The sequence below is a fragment of the Hemiscyllium ocellatum genome, chromosome 35 (assembly GCF_020745735.1).
Source record: "Hemiscyllium ocellatum isolate sHemOce1 chromosome 35, sHemOce1.pat.X.cur, whole genome shotgun sequence".
In the NCBI taxonomy this organism is placed as follows: domain Eukaryota; kingdom Metazoa; phylum Chordata; class Chondrichthyes; order Orectolobiformes; family Hemiscylliidae; genus Hemiscyllium; species Hemiscyllium ocellatum.
The window spans coordinates 8,132,491-8,157,319 of record NC_083435.1 but is presented as its reverse complement, the minus strand read 5'-3'; the positions used below and the strand labels follow the sequence as shown (position 1 = coordinate 8,157,319).

General features: G+C 53.6%; 1 protein-coding gene across 1 annotated transcript; it reads left to right on the top strand.

Moving 5' to 3' along the window:
* On the top strand, positions 1-23,379 carry LOC132832722 (zinc-binding protein A33-like). The gene is made up of 6 exons (XM_060850833.1): positions 1-504; positions 591-686; positions 777-1,010; positions 2,030-2,052; positions 2,150-2,253; positions 22,694-23,379. The coding sequence occupies exons 1-6, from the start codon at positions 94-96 to the stop codon at positions 23,206-23,208; spliced, it is 1,383 nt and encodes a 460-aa protein (XP_060706816.1). The 5' UTR covers positions 1-93; the 3' UTR covers positions 23,209-23,379.
* Positions 23,380-24,829: the final 1,450 nt, after the last annotated feature.

Sequence of the window (24,829 nt, the reverse complement as noted above, 5' to 3'; positions counted from 1 at the left end):
TCACCATCTCGGTGCTGCCTGAGCTGAATGTGTTCAGCAGCGCAGGGACATCGAAACTGAAAGGGGTTTGAACAGGAAGTGCTGAGGGTGGACATGGATTCCAGACAGCAGCTCCAGAGTTTGACCGAGGAGGTAATCTGTCCCATTTGTCTGGATTTCTTCACCGATCCGGTTACACTGGATTGTGAACACAACTTCTGCCGCTCCTGTATCTCCCAGAGTTGGGAAAAGCAGGAGATAAACTCCTGCCCGGAATGTAGACAGGAGTTTCCGGACAGAAACCTCAGAGGCAACCGGGCCTTAGCGAATCTGGCCGAGAAAGCTCGAACATTAAATCTGAATCCACAAGAGAAGGAAAGTAAACATCACTGTGAGGAACATCAGGAAGAACTGAAGCTGTTTTGTGAAACTGACAAGAAATTGGTCTGTCTGGTTTGTAGAGATTCCCGGGAACACAAATCTCACAACTTCATCCCGGTTAAAGAAGCTGTCGAAATCTACAAGGTAAAAGGAAACCGATTCCATCCTCTAATTATTTCATCACATTTTCATGGTCTAACACTTTCATTGCTTTTTTCTCGCAATCCCAGGATCGGGTGAAATCTTCCTTGGATTCTCTCACATGGGAGAAATCAGAAGCTCTAGAAATGGAGCAGGAGCAGAAACAGGAGATTTCCCAAATTCAGGTAAAATCACCCTGAGTTCGGCTTCAACATTAGATTCGGCCATTTGTGTTTTCTCATGGAAAAATATTGTGTTGATGTTTTATTTCACAGGAGGAATCCAGAAATCTTCAGACCCACATCACATCCGAATTTGCTCAAATGCACCAGATGCTGACTGAGAAAGAGCAGAGTTTACTCCGAGATCTCAGGAAACAAGAGGAAAACATTCTCAAACCAATGGAGGAAAATCTTCAAGAAATTCACGAGAATTTAAAGTCTATTCAGGACAAGCTCTCAATGTTGGAAAAACAGTTGGAACAAACAGACGGAGTGATATTTCTGAAGGTGAGGGATTATGTTTCAGTGAAAGTGTGACTGTGAACAGTCCCAACATGATGCAGACACCCATCCTCCTTCATTCCCCGTCACTATCTCCCTCTGCTCCTTTCTCCCTCATGGGTTTCTCCACTTTCCTGTTCAATACATTTGTCTCAATCACACTGTGTGACAGTGGATTCCACATTCTCATCACTTCCTTGATAAACAATTTGTTTCTGAACTTTCCTTTGGATTTATTTGTTCCATGATTACTTTTATAAATCCATATTTTCAGATTCCCTACAAGTGGAAGCATCTTCGTTGAATCCAGCAAATCCACTCTGTCATCTTTTCAACATCAGAATCAGATCTTCTGTTTTACCGAGTAGTTTAATATCACCAATTAACTTTTGCACATTTTGCTTTTTAAAATATTTTGTCCTGGGAAAGGCAAGAGATAAACTCCTGCCTGGAATGTAGACAGGAGATTCCGGACAGATCCCTTAGAGGTAACCGGGCCTTAGCGAATCTGACCGAGAAAGCTCAAACATTAAATCTGAATCCACAAGAGAAGGAAAGTAAACATCACTGTGTGATGTTCTCATTAGTATAATATCCTCTTTGTATTCCATGTTCGCAACAACGAGAACAGGGGAGATGGTGGGTGTAGTGGTAATGCTGATGGATTAGTTTTCACAGATGGTGCAAGTTTACTTCAACAAAAACATTTTATAGAAAGGATCACCTCATGGTGACCATGTAAACATTGTCAATTGTTGTAAAACCATTTGATTCACCAACATCCATCAGGGAAGACAATCTACTGTCCTTCACTGGTCTGGTCTCCATATGCCTCCAGACCCAGTAATTTAGATCACTCTTGGAGATGGGTAAGGAATGTTAGTTAAGCCAGTGACTCTTACACCGCATGCCTTAGTGTTTTTTTAAAAAATGACAGCTCTTAGTAAGATGTAACAGTGTGAGTGTAATTGCTGCTTTCTGGATATAGACTCTGTCAACTCAGATTGTTGTTTGGTTTATTTCAGGAGGAAGTATCTCGGAAGAGGAGGTAAGACATGCAATTTCCTGCAATTGATTGAAAATTGATGAAATTGTTCAGGAAAGTCTTTCTGGTGAATTTATGATAAACTATTTAATATTTACAGGATTAGCGATGACAGTGATAATGAACTGTCGATTGAAAAATCCGACATCCTTTTACCGTTTCCAGTGTGGACAGAAATAGTGGAGGACATTAAACCGAATAAAGGTCAGATCAGTTCCTTTATGCTGATTATAATTTATAATTTAAATTGTCATGTATACAAATATCAAACAGAGTATATTTAAGCACTCAATTGTCAAGAAACCTGGATTAATATGGCCTTGAATGTCATTGATATCAAGGCAGCATATGACCGAGTGTGACACCAAGAAGCCCCAGTGAAACAGGAGTCAATGAGAATCAGGCGGAATTCTCCACTGGTGGGAATTGTACTGAACACATTGGAAGATAGTTGTGATTATTTGGAGGTGGATCATCTCCACCGCTGGCCTTCACAACAGCAGCTCCTCACGTCTGTGTCCTCGGCCCAACAGGAATGTTCCCCCCAGCATCATGTCAGAGATGGGACTGTTTGTTCATGATGCATTGGTCAAATGGGCAGATCAATAGCAGATGGAACTTAATGCTGAAAAGTGTGAGGTGATGCACTTTGGAAGAAGCAACAAGATAAGGGGGTAGTGAATAAATGACAGGACACTATCAAGCTCAGTGGGATCTAATGGTGCTTATCCATAGATCAGTGAAAATGGCTGAACATGTTAATAGGGCAGTTAACAAGGTGCTCCCCTTTATCAGTTGAGGCACAGATGATAAGAGCAGGGAGGTTATGTTGAAGCTGTCCAGGACTTTGGTTTGGCCACAGCTGAAGTACTGAGTGCAGTTCTGGTCTCCTCACAATAGAAAGCATGTGATTGCATTGGAGGGGGTGCAGAGGAGATTCCCCAGGATGTTGTCTGGGTTGGAACATTTTGGTTATAAAGAGAGGTTGGATAAGCTTGAGTTGTTTTCTTTAGAGCAGGGAAGACTGAGGAGGGAGAGGAAGCAGATGTTCTCCTTAATAGCAGAGTCAATAATGAGGGGATTTAGTTTTAAGATGAAGAGTAAGAGGTTTCAGGAGTATTTGAGGAAATCCTTTCTCCCCCAGAGGGTGATGGGAATCTGGAACTCACTGCCTGGGAGGGCACGAGAGGGGGATCTCACAACTTTTATAAAAGTATATGAATGAGCATGTGAAATGTCATAGCATTCAAAGCTCTGGGCCAAGAACTAGCAAGTGGGATTCTTGTAGCGAGACTAGTGCAAGACCAATGGGCTGAAGGGTCTCTCCTGTGCTGTGACTCACATTCAGTATGTGTGCTTTATTTACTGTTATTATACATTCAAGCAGACCCATGTGACAAATTACAGGGCAATTGGCTGAGAAATGCTGAATTCTCACCTGGTCATTCAGATTATTTTCTATTTTAGGCATTTTCTTTCTTGAAAATCTCTTCAGCAAAAATGGTTGCTGTACCTGGGCTAGGCTGATATGGAAACAGTGCTGACCAGAACAAAAATATTGTGTGTTCATAATCAGCAGCAAAAGGTGTAGCTTCAGTGTGAGAGTGGAAAGAGGGGAGTGAAACAGGGAAATAAACTGTGTTGATAAGAGACTGAGAAAGACCTTGCTGTTACATAGCTCCATGTTATTTCCTGGAAATTCCTGAACACTTCATAATCAATGGATTATTTTTTGACTTGGAATTAACATTGTTAGCAACTTTTGAAATTGCTCCTGATATTGATTGGATTGGATTTGTGTGAAAAGGAGAGATTCACAGTGGGGGACACGAGTAACATGCCAGTAATTGACAAAGAGATGAAGGTAGATGAAGACCTGGAAACAATCATTATCACAGAAGAGGTAGTGTTGGGCAAGCTCATGGAGCTAATGGTAGGCAAGTCTCCTGGCCCTGATGGAATGTCTCCCAGAGCACTAAAAGAGATGGTGGGAGAAATAGCAAATGAACTTGTGGTAATTTTCCAAATTTCACTGGGGCAGGTCCAGCAGATTGGAAAACAGCAAATGTGATGCCACTGATTAAAAAGAGAGGTAGATAAAAGATGGGGAATTGTAGACTGGTTAGCTTAACTTCTGTAGTGGGGAAAATGCTTGAGGCTGTTATTGTGGAAGAGCTGGCAAGGCATTTAGATGAAAATTGTCCCCTTGGGCAGAGGCAATATGGATTCATGAAGGGCAGGCCACGCTTAACCAATCTACTGGAATTCTATGAAGACTTTACGAGCATGACGGGCAATGGTAACCCAGTAGATGTGGTGTATCTAGATTTGCAAAAGACATTTGACAAGGTGCAGCACAAAAGGCTGCTGCATAAGATAAAGATGCAAGGCACTGGTAATGTGCTGGTATGTACAGAGGATTGGTTAACTAACAGGAAGCAAAGAGTGGGGATAAATGAGTGCTTTTCTGGCTTGCGATCAGTGACTAGCGGTGTGCCTCAGGGGTCCGCGTTGAGACTGCAATTATTCACAATTTACGTAGATGATTTGGAGTTAGGGACCATGTGTAGTGTGTCGAAGTTTGTGGATGGCCCCAAGATGAGCAGTAGAACAAAGTGTGCAGAGGACTGTGAAACCTTGCACAGGGACATAGTTAAAGTGAGCAGGCAAGGGTCTAGCAGATGGAGTACAATGTTAATAAATGTGAAGTCATTCATTTTGGTAGGAATCGCAATGAAAAATTGCAGCATGTTGCTGTACAGAGGGATCTGGGTGTCCTTGTGCATGAACCACAGAAAGTTGGTCTGCAGATGTAAAATGTAATTAAGAAGGCAAATGAAATGTTGTCCTTCATTGCTGAAGTGATTGCGTTTAAAAGCAGGAAGCTTAAGTCGTAGCTGTATAGGGTGTAGGTGAGGCCACCTCTGGAGTAGTGTGTGTAGTTTTGGTCTCCTTACTTGAGAAAGGATGTACTGACACTAGCGAGGTTGCAGAGGAGGTTTACCAGGTTGTTTGCGGATTTGAGGGAGTTGGCTTATGTGAGTAGACTGGGGATTATATTCATTGCAGTTTAGAAAAGTGAGGAGAGATCTTATAGAAACATCTAAAATTATGAAGGAAATAGTTAAGATAGAAGTAGAGAGGATGTTTCCACTGGAAGGGAAAGCTGGGACAAGAGGGCATCTCCTCAACATTAGGGAGAGCAGACTTAGGACTGAACTGAGAAGCAACGTCTTCACCCAGAGGGTTGTGAATCTCTGAAATTCCCTGCCCAATGAAGGAGCTGAGGCTTCCTCAGAAAATATTTTTAAAGGTAAGATAGATACATCTTTGAACAGAAAAGGAATTAAAGGTTATGGTGACAGGGCAGGTAAGTGGAGCTGAGACCACAGAAAGATCAGCCATGATCTTATTGGATGGTGGGGCAGGCTCGAAGGGGCAGATGGCCTACTCCTGCTCCTAGTTCTTATGTGTCCCCAGAACATTACCTGGGCATTTGGATTAACAATCTGGACCACTTCCTCCCCTCACAGGAAACTTAGTGTCACTCAGTTCATGGATGGAACTGTGATAGCTTTGTCCTGGAGCTACCACACACCCTCAAAATACTCGGGTTAATAACCTCTCCTCGGGTTTCATCCCAACACTGTGGGTCTGGGACTGAAACTAACTTTTCACTCCAATATAATGTGACTCACTAAGTCCATTATCCACTTCTCAGGAACACTCATGTACACAGCCATCCTGTTCCAAGGTCTTCTCAGAGCTAAAACAGAACCCAGAGATAAAACTAAACCAATAGGTTGTTCTTAGTCAGTCAGGAGGTTGAGCAATGGTGTCATCCGCCAGGACCACAGTGGGTAGGCCTTGTCTCCAGGAACCAGCTTGTAGGGCACCTGGGCCCTCAGACACAGCAGGGACATGAGAGTGCTCCAGGGTGTAGAAACCATGGCAGCTCCCAGGGTACTGGGGACACACCTTCAGGAAGTGGGACTGGTGATTCCAGACAATCTGCATTTTAATGGATTGGAAGCACTTCCTATTGATGAACTCCACTGCATTGTCATACCGCCCTCTCAATGGGACATGACTACAGTGATGGTGCCTTGTACCTGGGGGAAGACAGCGATGTTCCTGAATCCTACTGTCTGGGCTCAAGGACTGACCTTGACGTGGGGAAATGAGAGGAACTGCTGAGATCTTGTACAGATGGCACTGATGCCTTTATGGGTGGATGACTGAGAGATCCCGCACAGATCCCCAGTGGCTCCCTGGAAGAAGCCAAACACATCGTGGTTCCACACAGCTGTCTCCTTCTCAGACACCAGAAGAGGATGGGTCCCCACTTCCTCAGCTCTCAGGGCCCGATCCAGCAGCTGGGACAATTCAGTCACGAGGTCCCGGGACAGACAGAGGCTGCATTGACAAGTTCCAGGCCTCACAGATTGTTTGGAAGTGGTGCCAGTCCTGTATCGATTATGACCATACCCACCTTTGCTTTGCCCCTGCCTGCCTTGACTATTTGACTTGCTCCTTTTCTCAGCCTCAGACGGATCCTTCTTCTCATTCTCTGTCTGGGTCCCACCCCCCTCACCAGATTGCTCGGATTGAATGTTTTGAAGAACTGACTGAAATGATTGATGAAGGCAGAGCAGTGCATGTTATCCAAGTGGACGTCAGTGAGGTCTCTGACAAGGTGGTGCACAGTAGACTGGTTAACAAGGTTACACCATGTGGAATACAGGAAGAACTAGCCATTTTGACATAAAATTGGCTCGATCCAAGGTGACAGAGGGTAGTGGTGGAGGGTTGCTTTCCCTATAGAGGGCAGTGTATTGGGAGTCTGCACTCTGCTGCTGTCACTGGAAGTTGAGGCTGGAATGGTGACCCCTGTTGTAACTGGGAGCAGCTGGAACTGGGTGAGGTTGAGAGCCTGGGGTCTCTGGTACTGCAGCCTGCCTGCCTGGAGGGACTCAAACCTGGGATTCTCTGTTGTTGCTGTCTTTGGGGGCCTGGTGGTTTGTGTTTCTTCTCGGTGAGTTGAAGACTGATGTAATCACACCTGCTGCACTGGGGAGGAGGTTTATTTAAATTCAGTATGGGACTCGGGCGTTGCTGGCTGGTCAGCATTGGTAGCCCATCCCTATTTGCCCTTGAGAAGGTGGTGGTGAGCTGCCTTCTTGGATCGCTGCAGTCCACTTGCTGGGGGTTGACCCACGATGCTGATAGGGAGGGAATTCCAGGATTTTGACCCATCGACTGTGAAGGAACAGCGATATATTTCCGAGTCAGGGTGGGGAGTGGCTTGGAGGGGAGCTTGCAGGTGGTTGCGTTTCCAACTACCTGCTGCCCTGATCATTCCAGTTGGAAGTGGTTGTGGGTTCGGAAGGTGCTGTCACAGGATCTTTGGTGAATTTCTGCAGTTGCTCTTGTAGAGAGTCTATACTGCGCTACTGAGCGCTGGTGGTGGAGGGATTGAATGTTTGTTGATGTGGTGCCAATCAAGTGGATTGCTTTGTCCTGAATGGTGTGAAGCTTTTTGAGTGTTGCACACATCCAAGCAAATGAGGTGTAATCCACCACACTCCTGACTTGTGCCTTGCAGATGGTGGATAGACTTTGGGGTGTCAGGAGGTGAGTTCCTCGCTGCAACATCCCTCGTCTCTGACCTGCTCTTGTAGCCACTGTGTTTATGTGGTGAGTCCATTTGAGTTTCTGGTCAATGGTAACCCCAGGTTGTTGACAGTGGAGATTCAGTGATGGTAATACCATTGAATGTCAAGAAGTGGTGGTTAGAGTATCTGTTATTGGTGATGGTCATTGTCTGGCATTTGTGTGGTATGAATGTTACTTGCCACTTGTCAGCCCAAGCCTGGAGATTGTCCAGATCTTGTTGCATTTGAGCACGGAGTGCTTCAGTATCTGAGGAGTCACGAATGGTGCTGATGACAGAGGGAAGGGCATTGATGAAGCAGCTGAAGATTGTTGGGGCTAGGACACTACCCTGAGGGACACCTGCAGAGATGTCCTGGAGCTGAGATGACTGACCCTTCACACCACCACCATCTTCCTTTGTGCCAGCTGTGACTCTAACTGCTGCTGAGGATTGGGGCCTAGCGCCTGGGGACTCAGGTACTGCAGCTAGCCTGACTGTCTGGATGGACTTGGGACTTGCTGCTGCTGTGGCCCTGAGAAGTGTGGTGGTCTGCACTTCTGTTTGGCCGGTGACCAGGAGACCTGTTCCTGGATAAAAGGTAAAAACAAGGACTACAGATGGTGGAAACCAGAGTCTAGATTAGAGTGGGGCTGGAAAAGCACAGCAGGTCAGGCAAAATCCTGAATAGACTATTCCTGATGAAGGGGTTTTGTCCGAAATGTCGATTTTCCTGCTCCTCGGATGCTGCCTGACCTGCTGTGCTTTTCCAGCACCACTCTAATTTAGGCCTGTTCCTGGAGCCTGGACGACTGCTTCAGTCGGCAGATTCAGGCCTGGACATTAATGCTTGGGGCCTTAACACTTGCAGTGAGTGGCAGTAGTTTGGAATCTGTGTCCTGGAACTATTCGGAGCCTGGTCCATCTCATTATTATTAAGCTGTGACTATTTGTTGCCAGTGTCTATTCCCCCTGGGCATTGGGGATCTATTGTTTTGGCCCTGTGTGTTGTAAGGGTGGGGTCAGGTCAGGACAGAGCTGGCTGAGGTGATGGATTGGCAAGTGAGGTCTCACAGCACTCTCTCCATTTCCTTTACCTACTATTTGTGTGTATGGGGAGGGCAGTTGTCCTGGTTTGGGAGGGGTGATGGTTACTGCGGGCACTTGAAACGAATATCCGAACCACCACCTTCACTCCATGTGTGGGAGGGGTCAAGTGACCTCCTGGAGGAGGACAACTGGGTGTCGATTGGGAGCAGTGCCGAGTTAGACAGGGTAGAGGGAGATGTGGTGCTCACGGATGAGGTCCCCCTCATTCCCAGGGAACTCCAGGAGTTTTTCCAAGCAGTACTCGGTCACTGAGGCAGAGTCCAGTTGGAGATGGATCGGTGGAATTCTCTACCGTTTCTGGTCATGTCTCCCCCTGTGCCAGGGATTCCTTTGCAGTGTCCTCAGGTAGTGGAAGGGAGACAGAGTCCCTCTGTCCCCTCCCCTCATCCCACACCACTTCAGCAGGCAAAGCTATGTGACTCCTGGATTGGCAGGGAAGGGTCTTCATGAGTCACCTGACCTCCAATTCTGACAGGGTGGCCATCTTGTTGGCCATTTTTTCCAGCCGGAGATGGTGAGGATCAAGGAACACGTGCCAGGCTGTCTGCTCCAGCTCACGGTTTATTTTGGAGGCACGGAGCTTCACTCTGGGAACGTATACGCACCTTGGATGGGAGTTGAGCAGACCTGCTTCTTCGGGGAAGTGTCTGTTCTTCTTAGCTCAATCAGTGCGGGTGAACCCATCCTTCACAGGGAGATCTCAGTTGTACCCTCGAGGGACGGGGTGGGGGGGGCGGTACCCAGAAGAGCTCAGCATCGGTGGGGAATTTGAAGACTTAGGTGAGACCTTTGACTTGGTAGACGTCTGGTGAACTCTCAGTCCCGATTCCATTGCCTTCCCCTTTGTGAGGCCTGGGGTGCTCGATGCCCCTCTGAGCTTGGAGCTGACCCGTGCCCTCGACTGTCTTTCCAGGGGCAAGTCCCTGGGGCTGACTGTGGGGTTCCTCAGGGCATTCTGGGATATCCTGGAGGAATGTATCGCCACCGGAGAGATGTCCCTTTCTTGGTGCAGGACCGTCATCACTCTGTTGCCTAAAAAGGGAATCTCCGTTTGTTAAAGAATTGGAGCCCCGTCTCCCTACTCAGCACAAACTACAAAATCTTTACCTGGCAATTTCACGGGTCCCTGACGGTGCCCCTATGTTGTGGGAGAGGAGTGTGTCAGGGCTGGCCCCTGTCCGCCCAGCTTTATTCTCTCTGTGTGGAGCCATTCCTGTGCCTCTTGTGAAAGCGGCTTTCGGGTTTGGCTCTGCGTAGGCCGGGGCTGGAGGGGATTTTTCCGGCTTACACCGACACCGTGTTCCTCATGGTCACAGACCCAGCTGACCTGCGGAGGATGTGTAAGTGCCAGGAGGTCTACTCTGCAGCGTCCTCCACGAGGATTAACTGGAGCAAGTGTTGGAAATTCTGGTCAGTCCGTGAGGATCGAACCCCCTGCCGGAGGAGCTCCGGTGCTTCACGTGGAGTCCCATCCCCTCCTCTACCTGGGAATCCATCCTCGCAGTGCTGAGGAATCCTGGCCGGGAATTGGCACGAGTTGGAGGCCAAGGTGACCACTCCCCTAGCTCGCTGGGCAGGACTGCTCCGAGTGATGTCCTACAGGGCGCGAGTGCTGCTCAGAAACCAGCTGGTGGCCGCCATGTTGTGCGACCGACTGGTCACTTTGGGCCCTCCCCCTGGCTTTGTCACCACCAATCAGAAACAGCTCCTCGGATTTTTCTGGGACAAGGGGCAACACTGGGTTGCTGCTGCGGTTCAGAGTCTCCCGCTTGAGGAGGGTGGTCAGGGGCTGGTGTACCTTCACACCCAGGGAGTGACTTTCCACCTTCAGACCCTGCAGCGATACCTTTCCATCGAGCCTCCTCCAGGGTGGGGCACCCTGATGACATATTGCTTCCGTCAGGTGCACGGCCTCCATTACGACACGTAGTTCCTGTTCATGGAGTGGTCCCGGCTTCGGGTCTTCTTCCAGGAATTGCCTGTCTCCTACCTGGACCCGATCACAGTCTGAGACACTCAGCTCCCCCCACCCAGGAGCTCTCCCCCTCAGGGTGTGGGGGCTCTCATCAGGGAAAGCCTGCTCAGGAACAGGTTTCTTCTCGAGCACGGATTGTGCTGGCTGAGGGAGGAGAGAGCTCAGGATACAGGACTGACCAGAGTCGGGGACGTGCTGGATGGCAGGGAGTGGGCTGGATAACACCGGCACAGTTGACAGTGAGGGAGTGGGTCCACCTCCGGTTCCCGATCTGAGCTGTCCGCAATCTGACAGACAAGGCACTCATCCCCAGGACCTCACGTACACTCGAGGGGGCTCAGGTGTGTGGTGGGCTCCCAGACAAACTGGGTGTGAGTGCACAAGGGATGGTTAGTAAGGTTACACATGACACTACAATTGGAGGTGCAGTGGCCAATGAAGGAGGTTACCTCAGTGTACACTGGGATCTTGATCAATGGGCTAGTGGGCTGAGGGGTGGCAGATGGAGTTTAATCCAGATAAATATGAGGTGCTACATTTTGGAAAAGCAAACCAGAGCAAGACTTAGACACTTAATGGTAAGGTCCTGGGCAGTGTTGTTGAATAAAGACCTTGGAGTACAGGTTCATAGTTCCTTGAAAGTGGAATTGCTGGTAGACAGGGGAGTGAAGAAGACATCTGGTATGCTTGCCTTTACTGCTCAGTGCCTTGAGTAAAGGAGTTAGGATGTCATGTTGTAGCAGTACAGAACATTGATTCAGTCACTTTTGGAATACTGCATTCAATGGACTCCCTGCGATAGGAAAGGCATTGTGGGACTTGAAAGGGTTTATACAAGGTTGACAAGAATGTTGCCTGCTTTGGGGCGTTTGAACTATAAGGAGAGACTGAATCAGCTGGGGCTGTTTTCCCTGGAGCGTCAGAGGATGAGGGGTGACCTTTTTCAGTTTTATAAAATGACAACGAATATGAATAGGGTAAACAAACGAGGTTTCTCTTGGATAGGGGAGTCCAAAACTAGAGGGCATTAGTTTAAGATGAGGGTGTAAAAGTTTAAAAGGGATTTGAGGGTCAACATTTTCACATACCCTGCCACCTGTGTATGGAATGAGCTGCCAGATGAAGTGGTGGAGGCTGGTACAATTACAACATTTAAAATGTATTTAAATGGGTTTCCAGATTGAAGGGAGTTTGTGAGGGTGGAAGTGAGTTCTTCACTGATTATTTAACTCACAGGAAGGAAAGAAAAGCTGACAACTCAAAGTAATGTCCATGTGAAAATCCCATGTGAACATTGTACATCAGAAACAGGAGCAGGAGTGACCCCGAGAGCTTGCCCTGTCATTCATAAAGATGGCGGCTGATCTGATTGTGACCTTAACTCCATTTTCCTGCCTGACTCCCACAACCTTCAACTCCCTCATTGATCAAAAACCTGTTTAACTCAGCTTCCAATATATTCAATGAACTGGGCTCCACTGCTCTCGAGGGGGAGAGAATTCCAAAGATTAATGATCCCGAGACACAAAATCCCTCCCCATCTCCATGTTAATTGGCAGGGCCCTTCCTTTGAAACTCTGTCCTTGGTTCCAGGCTCCCCCACGATGGGAAACAGCCTCTCAATGTCTACTCTGTCAACACCATCACCATCTTATACATTTCAATAAGAACCTCTCGTTCCTCTAAACTCCAATGAGTCCAGCCCCAGCCTGAAACCTTTCATCACAAGGGAACTGCTTCACCCCAGGAACCCACCGAGTGAACATTCTCTGACCTGTCTCCACTGTTTCAATAAAGCTCTTTCCCAATGGCCTCTACTTCAGTCTACCCAGTACCAGCTGAATTCCTTTCCATGACGTTGGATTTCAGGAGATTTAATTGGTCATTTGAGATCAGATTCAGCATTTCCAATTCCAATTTTGAGAAAACCCATTCCCACCCCCCCCCCAACACACTCACACATCCCCATCCCCCCCACACACAAACACATACCCATCCCCCCCACACACGCAAACACATACCCACTCCCCCCACACACAAACACATCCTCATTCCCCCCCCAGCACACTCACACATCCCCATTCCCCCCCAACACACTCACACATCCCCATTCCCCCCCAACACACTCACACATCCCCATTCCCCCCAACACACTCTCACATCCCCATTCCCCCAACACACTCACACATCCCCATTCCCCCCCAACACACTCACACATCCCCATTCCCCCCCAACACACTCACACATCCCCATTCCCCCCAACACACTCTCACATCCCCATTCCCCCCCCACAAACACATACCCAGCCCCCCCACACACAAACACATCCCCATTCCCCCCCCAACACACTCACACATCCCCATCCCCCCCCCCCCACACACAAACACACACTCCCCCATGATATTGGAAAATAATGAATGACAATGGAGCTTGTTCTCACTGAGGCAGCTGGAGCTATATCCCATTGGATATAAACTGAGAGAAACCCTGATAAGGCTGGAATAACATAAAAGCAGAGAATTTTGAAATGTTTGGAGATGTGAAGGACTTAAATTTGAATAATTTATTTTCCAGGTTTTAAACATTTGCAGAATACACACAGACACATACCCCCCCACTCCCACCACATAGCCCCCCCCACCACCACATACCCCCATACACACTGCAGTGTGCTCCCCCCTGCCTAACATACTCATCACCCCACACGCACATTTCTCTCCGCCCACACACATTCCCCACTCCCACATCTATCCCTCATTCTTCACACATCGTACTCACCCACACAATCGCCACAGACACCCACATCCCTCCCATTCACTCACACATCCCCAACAACAGATACATACACACACACACACACACACACCAGTACACCTCCTTGTACACACCTCCCCCTCCACACACAATGCAGCACAGCCACATCACCCCCATTCACTCATACCACCCCATTCCCCACACATCCCCCTCCCCCACACATTTCCCTCTCCACATATCTCCCTAACACATCACCCCCCCATACACACATGCCCCTCACACACACATACATCCCCATACCCCTCGCACACACACATCCCCACACACACACACACAAATCCCATCCCCCGAACACACTCACACATCCCCATCCCCCACACACACTCTCACATCCCCATTCCCCCCCCAACACACTCACACATCCCCATCCCCCACACACACTCTCACATCCCCATTCCCCCCGCAACACACTCACACATCCCCATTCCCCACCACACACTCTCACATCCCCATTCCCCCCGCAACACACTCACACATCCCCATTCCCCACCACACACTCTCACATCCCCATTCCCCACCACACACTCTCACATCCCCATTCCCCCCAACACACATCCCCATACCCCCCCCACACACAAACACACATCCCCATACACCCTCCCACACACACACATCCCCATACACCCCATGCCCGTCCCAACACACTCACACATCCCCATTCCCCCCCCACACTCTCACATCCCCATCTCCCCCAACACACTCACACATCCCCATTCCCCCCAACACACTCACACATCCCCATTCCCCCCAACACACTCACACATCCCCATTCCCCCCCAACACACTCACACATCCCCATTCCCCCCAACACACTCACACATCCCCATCTCCCCCAACACACTCACACATCCCCATTCCCCCCATACACACATCCCCATAACCCCCCCCACACATTCCCATACACCCCCCCACACACACACACTTCGCCATACAACCCCACACACACATCACCACACACACCCACACACACACATCCCCATCCCCTCCAACACACACTCACGCAGCCCCATTCCCCCTCTACACACACTCACACATCCCCATTCCCCCCCACACACCCACACACACACCCCACACATACACACATCCACCTACCCACCCCCCACACACACACACACCCCTCCCCACACACACACACACATCCCTCTTCCCCCCAAACACATCCCCCTGCCTCCTGCACACACACAAACACATGCCCCCCGGCGCACACACATCCCCATTCCCCCCCAACACACTCTCACATCCCCAATCCCCCCCAACACACTCACACATCCCCATTCTCCCCCCACACACACATCCACACACACACATCCCCCCCCCCACAACACACACACACACATCCCCCAACACACAACACACACACACACACACATCCCCATTCCCCCACCCACACACACATCCCCATCCCACCCCACACACACACACATCCCCATTCCCCCACCCACACACACAACCCCATTCCCTCCCCCAACACGCACACATCCCCTCCCCCCACACATCCCCCTCCCCCGCACACACATCCCCCTCCACCCCCACACACACACATCCCCCTCCACCCCCACACACACACATCCCCCTCCACCCCCACACACACATCCCCCTCCACCCCCACACACACACACATCCCCCTCCACCCCCACACACACACACATCCCCCTCCACCCCCACACACACATCCCCCTCCACCCCCACACACACACACATCCCCCTCCACCCCCACACACACACACATCCCCCTCCACCCCCACACACACATCCCCCTCCACCTCCACACACACACATCCCCCTCCACCTCCACACACACACACATCCCCCTCCACCTCCACACACACACATCCCCCTCCACCTCCACACACACACATCCCCCTCCACCTCCACACACACATCCCCCTCCACCCCCACACACACATCCCCCTCCACCCCCACACACACACACATCCCCCTCCACCCCCACACACACACACATCCCCCTCCACCTCCACACACACACATCCCCCTCCACCTCCACACACACACATCCCCCTCCACCTCCACACACACACATCCCCCTCCACCTCCACACACACATCCCCCTCCACCCCCACACACACATCCCCCTCCACCCCCACACACACACACATCCCCCTCCACCCCCACACACACATCCCCCTCCACCTCCACACACACACATCCCCCTCCACCTCCACACACACACACACCCCTCCCCCCATACACACACACCCCTCCCCCCCATACACACACCCCTCCCCCCATACACACACCCCTCCCCCCATACACACACCCCTCCCCCCATACACACACCCCTCCCCCCCATACACACACCCCTCCCCCCCATACACACACCCCTCCCCCCCATACACACACCCCTCCCCCCCATACACACATCGCCCTCCCCCCACACATCCCCCTCCCCCGCACACACATCCCCCTCCCCCCACATACATACATCCCCCTCTTCCCCCCCCACACATCCGCCTCCCCCCTCACACACACATCCCCCCCCGACACACACATCCCCCTCCCCTCACACCCACACATCCTCCTCCACCCCCACACACACACATCCCCCTCACCCCCCACACACACATCCCCCTCCACCCCCCACACACCCCTCCCCCGCAGACCCCTCCCCCCAAACACACATCCCCCTCCCCCACACACACATCCGCTCCCCCACACAGACAACACCCTCCCCCCCACACACATCCGCTACCCCACACAGACATCACCCTCCCCCCCACACACATCCCCCTCCACCCCCACACACCCCTCCCCCCAAACACACATCCACCCTCCCCCACACACATATTCCCCTCCCCACACACACACACATCCCCCTGCCCCCACACACATCCCCCCCACACACACCCCTCCCTCCTCCCCCCACACACATCCCCCTCTCCCCACACACACATCCCCCTCCCAACCCCCACACACATCCCCCTCTCCCCACACACACATCCCCCTCTCCCCACACACACACACATCCCCCTCCCCCCCACACACACATCCCCCTCCCCCCCACACACACATCGCCACACACACCCACACACACATCCCCATCCCCTCCAACACACACTCACGCAGCCCCATTCCCCCTCTACACACACTCACACATCCCCATTCCACCCCACACACCCACACACACACACACCACACATACACACATCCACCTACCCCCCCCCCCCACACACACACACACCACTCCCCGCACACACACATCCCTCTTCCCCCCCAAACACATCCCCGCCCCCTGCACACACACAAACACATGCCCCCCCCGCACACATATCCCATTCCCTCCCGCACTCATGTCCCCATCCCCCCCCCTGCACACACACATCCCCATACACCCCCCCACACACACACACACACACACATCGCTATACACCCCCCCACACACACACATCCCCATTCCCCCCCCACACACATCCCCACACACCCACCCACACACACATCCCCATTTCCCCCCCCAACACACACACACATCCCCATTCCCCCCCCACACACATCCCCACACACACATCACCCCCCCCACACAACACACACACACACACATCCCCCTTCCCCCCACACATCTCCCTCCACCTCCACACACACACCCCCCTCCCCCATACACACATCCCCCTCCCCCCACACACACACACCCCTCCCCCCAACACACACATCCCCCTCCCCCCCCACACACACATCCCCCTCTCCCCCACACACACACATCCCCCCAACACATCTCCCTCCCCCCACACACACATCCCCCTCCCCCAACACACACAACCCCCACCCCCCCACACACATCCCCCTCCCCCCAACACACACATCCCCCTCCCCCCAACACACACACATCCCCCTCTCACTCCCACACATCTCCCTCCCCCCCACACACACATCCCCCTCCCCCCTCCACACACACATCCCCCTCCACCCCCACACACACACATCCCCCTCCCCCACATACACACACCTCCTCCCCCCATACACTCATCCCCCTCCGCCAACACACACACACCCCCAAACACACATCCACCCTCCCCCCAACACACATCCCCCCCCCACACACATCCCCCTCCACTCCCCCACACACATCCCCCTCCACCCCCACAACCCCTCTCCCCCACACAGACATCCACCCACCCACATTCCCCCTCCCCCCACCCACATCCCCCTCCCCCCACACACATCCCCCTCCCCCACACAGACATCCCCCTCCCCCACACAGACATCCCCCTCCCCCACACAGACATCCCCCTCCACCCCCACACACCCCTCACCCCAAACACACATCCACCCTCCCCCACACACATATTCCCCTCCCCCCACACACACATCCCCCTCCCCCCACACACACATCCCCCTCCCCCCACACACATCCCCCCCCACACACCCCTCCCTCCTCCCCCACATACACATCCCACTCCCCCCCACACACACATCCCCCTCCCAACCCCCACACACACATCCCCCTCCCCCCCACACACACATCCCCCTCCCCCCCACACACACATCCCCCTCCCCCCACACACACATTCCCCTCCCCGCCACACACACATCCCCCTCCACCCCCCCACACATTCCCCTCCCCCACATACACCCCCCACTCCCCCACATACACACATCCCCCTCCCCCACATACACACACCCTCTCCCCCCATACACACACCCCCACTCCCCCATATACTCATCGCCCCCCACACACATCCCCCTTCCCCCCACAAACACATCCCCCTCTCCCCACACACACACATCCCTCTCCAGCCCCACACACCCCTCACCCCCACACACCTCCCCCAAACACACATCCACCCTCCCCCCACACACACATCCCCCTTCCCCCACACATACATCCTCCTGCACCCCCACGCACCCCTCCCCCCAAACACACATCCCCCTCCCCCACACACACACATCCCCCTCCCCCCCACACACAGATCCCCCTCCCCACCCACACACACATCCCCCTCCACCCCCCCCAACATACACACATCCCCCCACACACACACAATCCCTCCACACACACACAATCCCTCCCCCAACACACACACAATCCCTCCCCCCTAACAAACATCCACCCTCCCCCCACACACATCCCCCTCCCCCCACACACACATCCCCTTTCCCTGACACACACATCCTGCTCCCCCTACACACACTCATATCCCCCTCCACCCCCCCACACACACATCCCCCCCCACACACATCCCTCTCCCCCCCGACACACATTCCCCTCCCCCCACAGACATCCCCCTCCCTCCCACACACACCCACATCCCCCTCCACCCCCACACCCACACACACATCCCCCTCCCCCCATACACTCATCACCTCCCCCCCACTCACATCCCCCTCACCCCACACACTCATCCCCCTCCCTCCCACACACACACATCCCCCTCCACTCCCCCACACACATCTCCCTCCACCCCCACACACATCCCCTCCCCCCATACTCTCATCCCCCTCCCCCACCACACACATCCCCCTCCCCTCCACACACACATCCCCCTCCCCCACACACACACATTCCCTTCCCCTCACACACATGCCCATTCCCCCCCACACACATTCCCCTCCCCACACACACACATTCCCCTCCCCCCACACACATCCCCCGACCCCCCCCACACATCCCCCTCCACCCCCACACACACACATCCCCCATCCCCCCCCACATACACATCCCCCTCCCCCACACACACATCCCCCTCCCCCACACACACATCCCCCCCACCCACACACACATCCCCCCCCCCACACACACATCCCTCCCTCACACACATTCCCCCCCCCCCCACACACATCCCCCTCCCCCCACACACACATCCCCCCACACACACACATCCCCCCACACACACACATCCCCCTACCCCCACACACACATCCCCCCTTCCCGACACACACATCTCCCTTCCCCCCACACTCATCCCCCTCCCCCCATACACACTCACATCCCCCTCCACCCCCACACACACATCCCCCTCCAACCCCCCACACACCTATCCCTCTCCCCCCCACACACACATCCCCCCACACACACATCTCCCTCCCCCACATACACACATCCCCCTCCCCCCCACACACAATCCCTCACCCCAACACACACACAATCCCTCCCCCCAAACAAACATCCACCCTCCCCCACACACATCCCCCTCCACCCCACGCACACACACACATCCCCCTCCATCCCACACACTCATCCTCCTCCCCCCCAATACACACATCCCCCTCCCCCCCACACACTCATCCGCACCCCCCACACACTCATCCCCCCCACATTCCCCTCCCCCACACACACATTCCCCTCCCCCCACACATACATCCCCCTCCCCCCCACACATTCCCCTCCCCCGCACACACATCCCCCTCCCCCAACACACATATCCCTCTCCCCCCACACACACACATTCCCCTCCACCCCCACACACACATCCCCCTCCCCCACATAAACACACCCCCCTCCCCCCACACACTCATCCCCCTCCCCCCCACACATTCCCCTCCCCCCCACACACTCCCCTCCCCCCCACACACACACCCCCCCCCCCCCACACACACCCCTCCCCCACATAAACACACCCCCTCCCCCCACACACTCATCCCCCTCCCCCCCACACATTCCCCTCCCCCCACACACACGCCCCTCCCCCAACACACACATCCCCCTCCCCCAACACACACATCCCCCTCCCCCCAACACACATCCCCCTCCCCCCCACACACACATCCCCCTCCCCCCCACACACACATCCCCCTCCCCCCACACACACATCCCCCTCCCCCCACACACACATCCCCGTCCCCCCACACACACATCTCCTCCCTACCCACACACACACACATCCCCCTCCACTCCCCCACACACACATCCCCCTCCCCCACATACACACACCCCGCTCCCCCACATACACACGCCCCCTCCCCCAAACACACATCCACCCTCCCCCCAACACACATCCCCCTTCCGCACACACACATCCCCCTTCCCCACACACACATCCCCCTCCCCCACCACACACATCCCCCTCCCCCACACACACACCCCTCCCCAACACACACATCCCCCTCCCCCCCACACACACATTCCCCTCCACCCCCCCCACACACACATACCCCTCCCCCACATACACACATCCCCCTCCCCCCATACACACATCCCCCTCCCCCTATACACTCATCCCCCTCTCCCTATACACTCATCCCCCTCTCCCTATACACTCATCCCCCTCCCCCCCACACACATCCCCCTCCCCCCCACACACATCCCCCTCCCCCACACACACACCCCCCTCCCCCCCACACACATCCCCCTCCACCCAAACACACATCCCCCTCCCCCCCACACACACATCCCCCTCCCCCCCACACACACATCCCCCTCCCCCCACACACACATCCCCCTCCCCCCACACACACATCTCCTCCCTACCCACACACACACACATCCCCCTCCACCCCCCCACACACACATCCCCCTCCCCCACATACACACACCCCGCTCCCCCACATACACATCCACCCTCCCCCCAACACACATCCCCCTTCCGCACACACACATCCCCCTTCCCCACACACACATCCCCCTCCCCCACACACACATCCCCCTCCCCCACACACACATCCCCCCCTCGTCCCCCCACACACATCTCCCTCCACCACACACACATCCCCTCCCTCGTCCCCCCACACACATCTCCCTCCACCACACACACACACACATCCCCCTCCATCCCACACACTCATCCTCCTTCCCCCAATACACACATCCCCCTCCCCCCACACACTCATCCCCCTCCCCCCCACACACTCATCCCCCTCCCACTCACACATCCCCCTCCCCCAACAAACACATCCCCCTCCCCCCCACACACTCATCCCCCTCCCTCCCACACATTCCCCTCCCCCCACACACACATCCCCCTCCCCAACACACATCCCCCTCCCCCACACACAAATCCCCCTCCCCCACACACACATCCCCCTCCCCCACACACACACACACTCCCCTCCACCCCCCCACCCCCCCACACACACTCCCCTCCACCCCCACACACACACATCCCCCTCCCCCACACACACATCCCCCTCCCCCACACACACACACTCCCCTCCACCCCCCCACACACACTCCCCTCCACCCCCACACACACACATCCCCCTCCCCCACATGCACTCATCCCCCTCCCCCACACACACATACATCCCCCTCCACCCCCACACACTCCACCCCCCACACACCCCTCCCCCCAAACACAATACACACTCCCCCAACACACATCCCCTCCCCCCACACACACACCCCTCCCCCCCACACACATCCCCCTCTCCCCCCACACACCCCTCCCCCCAAACACACATCCACCCTCCCCCCAACACACATCCCCCTCCCCCACACACACATCCCCCTCCCCCACACACACATCCCCCTCCCCCCACACACACATCCCCTCCCTACCCACACACACACATCCCCTCCCTACCCACACACACACACATCCCCTCCCTACCCACACACACACACATCCCCCTCCACCCCCCCACACACACATCCACCTCCCCCACATACACACATCCCCCTCCCCCCATACACACACACCCCTCCCCCCATATACTCACCCCCTCACCCCCATGCACTCATTCCCCTCCCCCCCACACACACATCCCCCTCCACCCCCACACACCCCTCCCCCAAACACACATCCACCCTCCCCCAACACACATCCCCCTCCCCCAACACACATCCCCCTCCCCCACACTCACATCCCCCTCCCCCCCACACACACATCCCCCTCCCCCCCCACACACACATCCCCCTCATCCCCCCACACACACATCCCCCTCCCCCTCCCCCCACAAACATCCCCCTCCACCCCCACACACCCCTCCCTCCACACACCTCTCCCCCCAAACACACATCCACCCTCTCCCTGACACACATCCCCCTTCCCCACACACACATCCCTCTCCCCCACACACACAACCCCCCCTCCTCCCCCCACACACCCCTCCCCCCAAACACACACTCCTCCCCCCCAAACACACCCCTCTCCCACAGACCCAGACCCAGGGACTGTCTCTAATTCTCTGTGTTTCTCTCCCAGTCTCTGTGACCCTGGATGTGGAAACAGCGAGTCCTGAGCTCGAGGTGTCGAAGGATCTGAAGAGTTTGAGATGGACCGGGGCCCGGAGGAGTCTCCCTGACACCGAGAAAATGTTCACAGACTGGGACTGTGTCCTGGGTTCAGAGGGATTCACATCGGGGAGACATTACTGGGAGGTGGAGGTGGTGGAGAATCGGGGCTGGAATCTGGGAGTAGCCTCAGAGTCTGTGGAGAGGACGAGATGGGTCTGTCCGATTCCAGAGAATGGATTCTGGACCATGCAGTGGGTTGGGGATCAGTTTTATATAAACTCCGATCCTCGATCCCCTCTCTCTGTCGGTCAGATCCCCAGGAAGGTGGGAATTTATCTCAGTTATGAATCTGGGACAGTTTCATTTTACAACGTGGACACCAAGTCCCATCTCCACACCTTCCCTGGGAATAAATTCACTGGGAAACTTTATCCTTTCTTCGAGGTTTGGGATTCAAACCAGTTTTTGAGAATCTGTTGTTAAAGGGGCGGGGTCTCCCTGACGTCACCATGACCCCCGGGTTTAGGGTCTGGGTCAGGGATTGGGGTCAGAAACCTCCCATTGACAACAGGATGTCACTGAATGTGTAAATTCTGAGATTATACTTTGTATCATCACAACCAAACTGTCAATAAATCAGATACAACTATAAATGTCAGATGGTGAAAATAAAAAGTAAATTAAATATCTTGTGTCTCTCCTTCCTTCATTTACTCCCTGCTTCAATCCCATCCTCCAGCCTGGAGCTGGGATTTCTCTGTGTTTCTCATTCTGCACCCGGAACATGAAATCCTGAGGGGGAAATCCAAATACTGAAGGGTATAACAAAGCTGCATTTACATAGCATCGTCCACTGAGCTCCTTGTATGATGGGGAGGGGATTGACACAGAATCTCTGTCAGGATATGCAATATCCTGAAAGTTTAACTGCCCGTTAACTCGGGTTCTCTGTGCACAGACACTGTCTGACCTGCTGAGGATTTGCAGCATTTTCTGATTTCCAGCGTCCCCAGGATTTGTTTGTGTGTCACCGCCATCTGCTGGATGGAGTTGTTACTGAATGATATTAGGCCGCAGTACCGTCTCCCGCCAGGCGGTGGCGGTCCTGTACCGTGTGTCTGAAAAGGTTCCGAGAATCATCGATCAATTTGTAAATTCACTGAAAAGTAAGTGTCCAGGGTCGAGCTGTTGCTGCGAACATGTTTATTCCTTACACATCTGTTGGAAAACGTGGAAAATCGTCAACAAAATACCAATAGTAAGAACTGAATTCCAGATCCTCTTTAATTTCAGGAAGGGGTCATTCCCAGTGGGATCGGGTGAATATTATTCCGGCTGAAAGATCCCAATCAAATACAAGGAGTTGAACGGGGAGCCGCTGGGGATTGTCCCGGGAAAAGGTGAGAACTTTCTCCAATGTCCCTGACCAGCTGAACAGAGCCTGGAGCTGGCTCCTGTCAGTATAAGGGAACAGGAGGGAGAGGCAATCTGCAACATTAAAGTCTCAGGGTGAAACACAGAGACTGGAAAGGGAGACGGAAGTAAAAAGGAGGAACATAGTGACGGCCATGAGGTTAAATATGACCCAATGGGGTTTCTATTTAAAGACACAGATGGCTGGAGGTGGCAATGTGAGCCGTGGATCCCCAAAGTCTGAATTCATCTTCCACCTAAGAACCCTCCAACCACAAGGGATGAACTCAGATTTCTCCAGTTTCCTCATTTCCCCTCCCCCCACCTTGTCTCAGTCCCAACCCTCGAACTCAGCACCACCTTCCTAACCTGCAATCTTCTTCCTGACCTCTCCCCCCACCCCCACTCCGGCCTATCACCCTCACCTTAACCTCCTTCCACCTATCGCATTTCCAACACCCCTTCCCCAAGTCCCTCTTCCTTACCTTTTATCTTAGCCTGCTGGATGCACTTTCCTGAAGAAGGGCTCATGCCCGAAACGTCGATTTTCCTGCTCCTGGGATGCTGCCTGACCTGCTATGCTTTTCCAGCAACACATTTTCAGCTCTGATCTCCAGCATCTGCAGTCCTCACTTTCTTCTCCCATTTGAAATAACTCCACAAGAGACTTGTATTCCATCACCAAGTCACG